The 12,021-nt window shown below is 38.7% G+C and overlaps 1 protein-coding gene across 3 annotated transcripts in view; it reads left to right on the top strand.

Moving 5' to 3' along the window:
* LOC115197411 (protein arginine N-methyltransferase 8-B) overlaps window positions 1-12,021 on the top strand; it is a 53,380-nt gene that overhangs the window by 21,093 nt on the left and 20,266 nt on the right. For all 3 annotated transcript variants that reach the window (XM_029758908.1, XM_029758909.1, XM_029758910.1), the window contains exons 5-6: window positions 4,486-4,628; window positions 4,888-4,975. In XM_029758908.1, the coding sequence (XP_029614768.1) occupies window positions 4,486-4,628; window positions 4,888-4,975 (231 nt within the window). The remainder of the gene's footprint in view (window positions 1-4,485; window positions 4,629-4,887; window positions 4,976-12,021) is intronic.

Below are 12,021 nucleotides of genomic sequence, written 5' to 3' on the forward strand. Positions count from 1 at the left end.
GTATAGAGTACAGTATATACATATGAGATGAGTAATGTAGGGTGTGTAAACATTATATAAAGTGGCATTGTTTAAAGTTACTAGTGATACATTTATTGCATCAAATTTGTAATTATTAAAGTGGCTAGAGATTTGAGTCAGTATGTTGGCAGCAGCCACTCAATGTTATTGATGGCTGTTTAACAGTCTGATGGCCTTGAGAAAGAAGCGGTTTTTCAGTCTCTCAGTCCCAGCTTTGATGCACCTGTACTGACCTCGCCTTCTGGATGATAGCGGGGTGAACAGGGTGGTTGTTGTCCTTGATGATCTTTTTGGCCTTCCTGTGACATCGGGTGGTGTAGGTGTCCTGGAGGGCAGGTAGTTTGCCCATGGTGATGCGTTGTGCAGACCTCACTACCCTCTGGAGAGCCTTCCGGTTATGGGCGGAGCAGTTGCCGTACCAGGCGGTGATACAGCCCGACAGGATGCTCTCGATTGTGCATCTGTAAAAGTTTGTGAGTGTTTTTGGAGACAAGCCACATTTCTGCAGCCTGCTGAAGAACACACTGTCTGTGTGAGTGGACCATTTCAGTTTGTCCGTGATGTGTACGCCGAGGAACCATTATCAGAGGAGTCTGATAGCATATGGAACAACTCTCTGTCTGAAAACAGTGAGTAACAGAACTCGTAGCACCAACGGGTATGTGGGGGGAGGGTTCTTAAAATATACCATTCAATCAAAATCTTGCCACTGGGAGCCAGAGGACCATTTAAACAATTTTTTCAATACAAATTCTCCAGACCTCTCAAGGGAAGGGTGACAGTGACCTGATTTTGGAGGAGTCGCAACGCGGGACAACTACTAAGCTAACATATGTAATTGTTTTAAGATGGTCATACAAAGGATCATTTAGCTATTTGATTTAGAATTTTAGGACCCCAGGTGGTATAAAAACATATATATTTAAAAAATGTGAAACATTGAATTTGGCCTTACAGCTATTAACCCATAGAAATGCATTGAATAACAGATTCATACATGAAAGTAAGGATAGTAAAACATTGAATAAAAAGGAAGTATGTTTTGAAACGTCTGTCCTATATCTGAGAAATAGAAAAAAGCTAAAAAAAAAAGTTTACAGTGGAATTACCTGTAGAAATGCGCTATTTACTTCCATAATTTTTTTGCCCGATACCGGGTTATTTTCAGACGTGTCGCGGAGAACACCATTGTGTTCGTGAGTCTCATCTCTCTCTCCATAGAGGAGTCATATTCATTTGTTCTGACGGTACAGATATTTTGATGACGAGACCGATTTTCGAGATATCTCCTGGTCTGAAAAACACTGCTATAGCTCTGCCACCTTCCACCGCAGATGCGCAAGGCCAACATCACAAATGTGGTGGATTGAAACGCAGCCCATGCAAAAAAAAACATATCTCTAGCTTAAACAGACAGATTTTGATGGGGATTTAACTTTTTTGCTTTTTTATTATGCCTCAAGCGGAGAATGGGTGTGCTTCAAGCAGAGAAATTATTATAATTGTTTTATTATTATATTTTTTATGCCCAGCTGTTGAGGACCCTTGATGATTTGAGGCAATTGCCTCTAATGCCTAACGGTAATTCCGCCAGTAGCATTTTGGCATCTTGGCATCGTAAGATACTGACATGATGACATGTGTCAGCAGTGGACTAATGAAAACAATTCCAAAACATTGTTTTTGAGTGGAATTTTCCTTTTTAAGACCAAATCTCTAACATACCCTAACTGGTCAAACGTTTTACAACACCTACTCATTCAAGAGTTTTTGTTATTATTTTCTACATTGTAGAATAATAGTGAAGACATCCAAACTATGAAATAACACACACAGAATCATGTATTCATGTAGGATAGTGGTTAGGGTGTTGGACTAGTAACCAAAAGGTTGCAAGATCGAATCCCTGAGCCGACAAAGTACAAATCTGTTGTTCTGCCCCTGAACAACGCAGTTAACCCACTGTTCCTAGGCCGACATTGAAAATAAGAATTTGTTCTTAACTGACTTGCCTAGTTAAATAAATGTAAAAAAAGAGAGTGTTAAACAAATAATGTATTTGAGATTCTTCAAATAGCCACCCTTTGCCTTGATGACAGCTTTGCACACTCTTGGCATTCTCTCAACCACCTTCACCTAGAATGCTTTTCCAACGGTCTTGAAGGAGTTCCCAAATATGCTGAGCACATGTTGGCTGCTTTTCCTTCACTCTGTGGTCCGACTCATCCCTAACCATCTCAATTTGGTTGAGGTCGGGGGATTGTGGAGGCCAGGTCATCTGATGCAGCACTCCATCACTCTCCTTCTTGGTAAAATAGCCCTTACACAGCCTGGAGGTGTGTTGGGTCATTGTCTTGTTGAAAAATAAATGATAGTCCCATTAAGCCTAAACCAGCTGGGATAGCATATCGCTGCAGAATGCTGTGGTAGCCATGCTGGTTAAGTGTGCCTTGAATTCTAAATAAATCACAGACAGTGTCACCAGCAAAGCACCCCCACACCATAACACCTCCTACTTCATGCTTTACGGTGGGAAATACACATGCAGAGATCATCCGTTCACCCATATCGCGTCTCACAAAGACGGCGATTGGAACCAAAAATCTCAAATTTGGACTCATCAGACCAAAGAACAAATTTCCACTGGTCTAATGTCCATTGCTCATGTTTCTTGGCCCAAGCAAGTCTCTTCTTCTTATTGGTGTCCTTTAGTCCTTTAGTAGTGGTTTCTTTGCAGCAATTCAACCATGAAGGTCTGATTTAACGCAGTCTCCTCTGAACAGTTGATGTTGATGTGTCTGTTACTTGAACTCTGTGAAACATTTATTTGGGCTGCAATTTCTGAGGCTAGTAACTAATGAACCTGGCCTCTGCAGCATAGGTATCTCTGGGTCTTCCATTCCTGTGGCGGTCCTCATGAAAGCCAGTTTCATCATAGCGCTTGATGGTTTTTATGACTGCACTTAAAGAATCTTTCAAAGTTCTTGAAATGTTCCGTATTGACTGACCTTCATGTCTTAAAGTAATGATGGACTGTCGTTTCTCTTTGCTTATTTGAGCTGTTCTTGCCATAATATGGACTTGGTATTTTACCAAATAGGGTTATCATCTGTATACCACCCCTACCTTGTCACAACACAACTGATTAGCTCAAACGCATTAAGAAGGAAAGAAATTCCACAAATTAACTTTTAACAAGGCACACCTGTTAATTGAAATGCATTCCAGGTGACTACCTCATGAAGCTGGTTGAGAGAATGCCAAGAGTGTGCAAAGCTGTTATTAATGCCGCTGTGTTATTGGGGACCTTCAATGCTGCAGCCATTTTTTGGTACCCTTCCCTAGATCTGTGCCTCGACACAATTCTTTGTCGGAGCTCTACAGACAATTCCTTCAACCCCATGGCTTGGTTATTGCTCTGACATGCACTGTCAACTGTGGGACCTTATATAGACAGAGGTGTGCCTTTCCAAATCATGTAAAATCAATTGAATTTACCACAGGTGGACTCCAAGTTGTAGAAACATCTCAAGGATGATCAATGGAAACAGGATGCACCTGAGCTCAATTTCGAGTCTCATTGCAAAGGGTCTGAAGACTTATGTAAATACCTTTTTTTAAATATTTTTTTATACATTTGCAAAAATGTCTAAAAAACTGTTTTTGCTTTGTCATAATGGGGTATTGTGTGTAGATTTCTGATTTTACAGTTTTTTATTGAAGCCATTTTAGAATAAGTCTGTAACGTTACAAAATGTGGAAAAAGTTGAGTTCTCAATACTTTCCGAATGCACTTTATGTACGACAGAGAATTATGCTATTACAGAAAAACACTTCAGCTAATTGAATTCTTGTCATGGTTCAAGGCATCATTTGCAGATTGTGTTATTAGAAGCAGAGCTTAAGTGATAATATTAAGTGGTAAGCAAATGTCATAATTGACTAAAAGTAAAGATACCTTAATAGAAAATGCAAGTCATCCAGTAAAATACTACTTGAGTAAAAGTCTAAAAGTATCAAAAGTAAATGTAATTGTTAAATATACTTATTTTAAATTCCTTATATTAAGCAAACCAGACAGCACCGTTTTCTTGTTTACAGATAGACAGGGGCACAGTCAAACACTCAGACATAATTTACAAATGAAGCATTTGCGTTTAGTGAGTCCGCCACATCAGAGGCAGTAGAGATGACCAGAGATGTTCTCTTGATAAGTGTGTGAATTGGACCATTTTCCTGTCCTGCTAAGCATTCAAAATGTAACGAGTACTTTTGGGTGTCAGGGATAATGTATGGAGTAAAAAGTACATTATTTTCTTTAGGAATGTAGTGAAGTAAAAGTAAAAACTACTTAAGTAGATGTATTTTTTCTTAAGTTCTTTACTCCACTGCTCCTGTGTTATCTTCACAGATACCTAATGTGATTTTCTCCATGTTAATGGTGTGTAATGGTATGTCTTGTAGTTATCACCATCTTCAGGGGCAAGGTGGAGGAAGTGGAGCTTCCAGTAGAGAAGGTTGACATCATCATCTCAGAGTGGATGGGCTACTGTCTCTTCTACGAGTCCATGCTCAATACCGTCATCTTTGCAAGGGACAAGTGGCTGGTAGGTGTGTGTGTGTGTGTGCGTGTGTGTGCGTGTGTGTGTGTGTGCGTGTGTGTGTGCGTGTGTGTGTGTGCACATGCACTGACCAGACATGCTAGCAGCATGACGAATGTTCTAACTTCACTGACTTACCCAGGGATTAAAACCATAGCCTGGCCTTGTGTTTGCATCTTCTCACATGCAGCGCAGCTGAGAAATGAGATGTCCTTCTATGCAGGATTGATTGCAGGTACTTGTTTTCTCCCCAAATTTTACACAGAAACCCGGCGGTCTGATGTTTCCAGACCGAGCTGCACTGTATGTGGTGGCCATCGAGGACAGGCAGTACAAGGACTTCAAAATCCACTGTGAGTGTGTATGTTTACTTGGCCCGGTGCCCTCACATAAGTCCCTCTGCCCCTGACTCGCTCTCTATTCCCATGGTGGGTCTTACCTGGCTTATATTTCTGCTTTGCTAATCAACCGTCAATGTAGAACAACCACAGCAGCACATGCACCAAAGACACACACTTAAACATACACAATATACTGTATACACACACACACACACACACACACACACACACACACACACACACACACACACACACACACACACACACGGCAGGCACACGCACACACATTAGTGTTGGTCATACATTTGAACTTTTCAAAGGCATAAGTGATGATCGATACAATATTCAAGTCAACAAGCCTCTCAATCTCAGTGCTAGCCTACACAAAGCTCTCCTGGTAGATTTGGTGGAATTGTTCATCTCAGCACAGAGACCTGAGCCATGACAGTCAAACAGAGGACATGAAGCAGAACAATGCCTCATACCACCACACACACCCACTCCACATACCTACACACACACATACACCACCAATAGGGAATTCCACACCAACACAATACTCTGAGACAGCGAGTTCCTTATGCTTACAGAAACCCAGACCACATGACTGAGCGCTGAGGAGAAGTTCAGCCAGTGCTGTTCCTCTTTCTCAGCCGTGTGCAGTGAGAGATTTTAGTGAAAGCAGAGATAGGAGGTGGGGGACAGTGTCCATATTTGGCCCAGTCTGGTTCCAACAGACAGATGTCTTTTGGGAAAGGATGACATACCTGATCACTTAGTGTGCTAAAATAATGTTCTGTCATCATGAGAACAGGGTCGTATTCATTATGGCATATCATAGCAAAGCATTTTGAAACGGAAAAAGGAAATTAGCATTTCTTATTGGACAAAGTCAGATAGTCACTCCCTGTTTCAATCTGTGTTCTTACATGTGCTGGAATATTACCTAGGAGTACTTCAGTTTTAGGGCCTGATAATGCACAGCTGAGGTGCGACCTGCTCATTATTCCCTCCTCCTCCTGTTGTCACGCTTAAGTTTTTCCACTTCAAAGGGTCACATAAAGATGCTTACACACTATCTTTTTAAAAAATATAATACTTATTTTTTATTAACCCATCCACCACGCCCCCTCTTCGGATTACACAAATATCTTATTTTGTTTTTACATCTTTTATGCTACATATACATACATTTTACATTTTACACTTTACATATACATTTTATTTACACATTTGACATACATGGTACTTTTATATACAGCAATCACATAACAATAATACATTACCAAACATAAGCTCTTAATCTCACCCCTCAGCAACTCTCAGCCCATCCCACCTATCACCCTAGACCACCCTCAAAATATACAGAGCTGAGATTGTTGTATGCCCCATATATATATATATAGCATTCTGTTTGTGGCAACAATTTTATATAATAATTCAAATGGAAAAATTTGAAGTGTTGAATCAAGTATTGTTTTTTTGGAATCGGTACATCGAACATCTCTGCCCATTTATTTTGCAACCTGTATGGCGCAGCTGTAAAAAAAAAAAAAAAAAAAAAAATCTTCAAAAGAAACTGGTATATTTGTCTATTTATGCCAATCCTTTTCAGCCAATTTGTATCTTTAATATATGGCAGACTAACAAGTACTCTACCTTCTCCCCCTTCCACTTGCATCCTCCATTTTTGCGGTAATGATGCAATCAGTTGGTTGTAAATTTGGATTGAGCAGACATTCCCATATATTTTTGATAGCTGCATATGTAATATAACTCCACCATTTCTATTCATAATATCATTAATAAATATAATAGAATTGAAACACTTTTTTTCCATAAAGTTTTTTATCAATCACTATATTTGAGTTTAACCTTAATAATTGTTGTAATATTTGTCCTTTTCTGGAGGATAAAATTGAAATTGTAACCAGCTTTGTATGGCTTGTTTAAGAAAGGGTGGTACTTTTAACAAAGTTTAATTTTCAATTTGTCGGAAATTAGAAGTGGTAATACGTATTAAAGCTCATTCTTTGTTCCAAAATTGCCTTCTTAATAATTTACTGGAGAACCAGTTCGGGTTTTAGTATAACTTATGTATGAGTGAAGCTTTTAGTGATAGATTTAATGCTTTAATATTTAACAATTTTAGCCTTCAAACCTCATATTCATTATATAAATAAGCACGGTTAATTTTGTCTGGCTTAGCATTGCAAATAAAGTGAATTTCTTTTGGCTAAAAACGAGTCGTCTGGAGTAGTCAACACCATCAGTAAGTAAACTGTGATAGGACCAAAGAGTTAATCAATGTGATTTTTTTCCATAAATAGACATGTACAGTGCATTCGGAAAGTATTCAGACCTCTTGACTTATTCCACGTTTTGTTACGTTTCAGCCTTATTCTAAAATGGATTAAATAGTTATTTTCCCTCATTAATCTACACACAATACCCCATAATGACAAAGAAAAAACAGGTTTTTATGTATTAAATATAAAAAACTGAAATATCACATTTACATAAGTATTCAGACCCTTTTCTATGAGACTCGAAATTGAGCTCAGATTCATCCTGTTTCCATTGATCATCCTTGAGATGTTTCTATGACTTGATTGGAGTCCACCTGTGGTAAATTCAATTGATTGGACATGATTTGGAAAGGCACACACCCATCTATATAAGGTCCCACAGTTGACGGTGCATGTCAGAGCAAAAACCAAGCCTTGAGGTCAAAGGAATTGTCCGTAGAGCTCTGAGACAGGATTATCTCGAGGCACAGATCTGGGGAAGGGTACCAAAACATTTCTGCAGCATTGAAGGTCCCCAAGAATACAGTGGCCTCCATCATTCTTAAATGGAAGAAATTTGGAGCCGCCAAGACTCTTGCTAGGGCTGGCCGCCCAGCCAAACTGAGCAAATGGGGGGAGAAGAGAAGGGCCTTGGTCAGGAAGGTGACCAAGAGCCCAATGGTCACTCTGACAGAGCTCCAGAGTTCCTCTGTGGAGATGGGAGAACCTTCCAGAAGGACAACCAATCGCTGCAGCACTCCACCAATCAGGCCTTTATGGTAGAGTGGCCAGACGGAAGCCACTCCTCAGTAAAAGGCACATGACTGCTGTGGTGGCTAATTTCCGCATTACCAAATGAGGAGTTACAAAACACACCAGTCCGAGTTAAACTACATCTTTAATACTTAACATACTTTTGCAAAAGTTCTTGACCCCACCAATGCATTCTCTCGAATGAATCATTTAATGAGGGGCTTACAGAATGGCTCAGGGATCTTTTATAGCAACGATACAGCCCCTTCAACGTACATTGACAAACCACAGATACTTAGTAACAGTTCACAAAGGTTACGTTTTGTATGACAGATATCAATAAAACACATCAGACAGTAACTGCTATGTCAACAGGATTAATGGTATAGCCCTGTATCTGGTCTCCTTAGAACTGTCCCTCCCTGGTACGGTATTGAACAGAACTATTTCATCCAATGGCATATATCAATTGTCAACTCTAGATACTCCCATCTCAAGCAAACCCTCTCTTGACCCCATTCCTGGACAGGCTCACTGGAGGGAGTGAGCCTCTAGGCCATATATTATCACAGGATAAGTGTGAGATCTAAGAGACCATGGTCCCAGACACTGCCATAAACCTCCCCACAATAAGGAAAAGGAGGGTGTGACTTGCTCACAGACATTGTGGAGACAAGTCATTGGTTCCCCAGTAATCACGCCATCCCTTCACATGGTTTAAGCATAGGTAAAGAGACATTCACATATGAAGACAATATTTCATTCGGTCCTCCTCTCTTGCTGATATTCTGCAGAGCAACAGAGACAGGTAAAAGACAAGTCTGACCTCTTCCCCTCTCTGGGCCCACAGTGTCTGAGCCCCAGCTAAGGGAAATGTGTAACTGAAAAGACACCAGAGTCCAATGGACACTTTCTAATGACAAGTACCTCAAATAAGCATATTATACTAATAAAACATCTTAATTATCTATGTTACCCAACTAATTCTGATTCGTCCACGACATTCCCCTCTCAAGGGACTCCGTCCCTTCTAGAGAATCAGAACAGTAACGTTACATGAAAACCAGTGTCTAAACACAGACATCACAACAGAAAAGACAGTCATCCCCTCTCAACTTAAAAGAAAAACAAAAAATGTAAGAACATTCATTCACATAGAACATACATATATTCTACATAAACCAAAAATCACAAAACAATAACTCATTTCCAGGGGTTCCTGCACATAACATCCCAAGAAAATCAGCACTGTCTCTTATTACCATCCCCCAACATTTACTAAACACTCTAGCAATTTGTCTGGGAAGGCTATGATACACAGTCACCTGCACGAACCCATGAAGAAAAACAAAAAATGCATACAGTTTATGAGATTCAAAGGTATATTTTCCATAGACAGTAAAAATCACATAATTAATGCATAATGCAGTGCATGCAACAATGAAGTTTAATAAAATAATCTTTAGTTATCTATCACACTCCAATGGATCAGCATAGTATGTTGGAAATGACTATTTCCATCCCAGAAACTACAATTAGCATATCTTGTTGTACAAATCCAGGTAGTGACTCCTAGTTAAAATAAAATGTATATCCTTGGTGCCTAATGAACATGACCCAAGACAAACATCATGATTCCACTATTTACAAGGCAATGCCTATAGATCCAAATAGATTAGGATCCTTTTCACTCTCCTGGTCAGAGTTCACCCATGTCAGTCACTATGGCATGCTTATAATAACGTCAACATCCTTAGTTCATAACAACAATCAAAACAATCTATCTCTAATACATTAATTTCTTCACCCATTTAGATATTAACATATTCAACTCAAATCAATCCTTCAGTTTTAAAATTCATTCAATTTCCAAATAAAATCATAATTAGAACTCAGTTAATTATCCAACCAAAATTTCAAAATGACATTGCTCAGTGATTCAAATTTGTCTTATCACTCAAAGTAAAAACTAAATTTAAACACACATCAATATTAGCAGAATGTACATTCATTTTAACATCCCGTATAATTATCCCATAATTTCTACTATTAACAATTTTATCACGATTATTCTACAGATCAGTATCTCAATGCATTCTTAATCTAAATTACTATAATTTTACGTGGTGTAGACCTCTACAATCAACCTGATACCCCAAAAGTCTAAACAGTTTTGGGCACAGTTGACCAACCCCCTCCTCCAGGCACTGATTCTTCTGGCGTCCTCTTCGTTCTTCTTCAGATAACTTTAAAGTTCAAAGTGAATGACCCATTATAATGTCCCAATGTCAATGTTTCACCTTAGATGCCCATTATGTCTTGTCCATTCGTCAACCAGTATACCAGTAACATAAGAAAAGTTTAGAACAGCACCTTTCTCCATGCTCACTCCACGTGGACTCCTCTCACACTCCTGAGAGAAACATGAGAGAAAAGCAGTTGATAGCTTAGATCGGATACTGTACACCGGTTGCTGGCTCGGCCATTCCTCTCAGTAGAAATGGTTCGGACAGGGCCATATTCAATGCCTTCGTCACTCCTTCTTCAGCCAATTAGAGGGGATTTGAGGTACACACACTTTTCGGTCCAATTATCTCTTCCATGCATTAAGATACCGTCTGATGTCACTTTTCATGATAACCTCGAAAGAACAGATCAGAACAACAGTTTAGTTCAGTTCATTCACTACATGATAAATTATTACTTTTACCAATTATCCTTAATACAAATGTCTAAACATTATTCAAAGAGAATAACAACACATTCTATTGACACTATTCTTTCAAATTGGCTAATACTTCCCATCTTAATTTCAACTCCATCGCAGAGCCACAGAATCAGGAAGTTAGACCTATAACCCATCAGGAATAGAACAGAACAAACAACACAACAATACACTCCTTCACATATCACTCAAGGTGTGTAAACTTCAATCCAAATTTCAAAGAACTGAATCCAAACCCTCAAAGAACTGTATCCTCCCCCATTTTTTAACACATAACTCTCCATGAGAGTAATGTATAAAAAAACACTAGTACAAATCAAAAGATAAAACAAAATGTCAAATAACATAACCAAATGAAAATCACAACTCTGAAAACCTCCACAAAGAAAAAATAATTTACCCATATGGTCATAGGAAAACAGACTTCGAGCAGCCTACCCTTAGTGAAAGGCAATGCCCTATATCACATAGGTCCAAATTACAAATATGTCTAAGAACTTTAAATTCCATCATAATTATACATTTCACGAATTACCTTGAAATCAGTATAACAAATGACCTAAAATGTATTATCCAAATGGCTTTCCCATGAGGCTGATCAGACCACACAGGAAAACCCAGACAAAGGTCATAAGTCAAACCACCCCTTCACAGAAATGTTTCTTACTATCCTAGACAAAAAAAAAAATCAAAATAAAACATCATTTTCTACATGTTGTATCACAGGTTACCCAGGACATTTCATTAACAAAAGAATCCACATCTTTAATTAAAACTCAGGAAAAAAATCTTCTAAAAATTCCATGTGTGTATACCCCTTTAAGATATCTTAGCACTAAGTCAAATGGAAAACTCACCAATCCCACAGGAAATAGAAAAACAAATCAAACATACTATTTTAAGAACACCAACAAATAGTAATAACAAATGTGTTGTGTGTGGGTATTTGCAAACCCTAAAGTAAAAACAAACAAAACATTTCCAGGCCTCTTCCATTTTGGTAGTTTATGGCCTCAATCTCACTCACCCAAGATTATAGCCCCAGGAAACATTCCAAAGAGAGACAATGAAATCCCCATTTTCCCAAAGACAAACACAAAACACTTCGTTAGCATTCATTATACAACTGATTCAGAAACCCAAAAGTTAACTACAAACAAAACCTAATGATAATTCCACTGTACTCCCTCAAATCATTAATCATTAGTTTTAATCTGCATCAATGTATATGCATGCTTAATTGACCCTTAGATACAATTATCCTGGTATCATTACTAGACCAATGTCCAACA

This window comes from Salmo trutta, chromosome 7, assembly GCF_901001165.1.
Source record: "Salmo trutta chromosome 7, fSalTru1.1, whole genome shotgun sequence".
NCBI classification, from domain to species: domain Eukaryota; kingdom Metazoa; phylum Chordata; class Actinopteri; order Salmoniformes; family Salmonidae; genus Salmo; species Salmo trutta.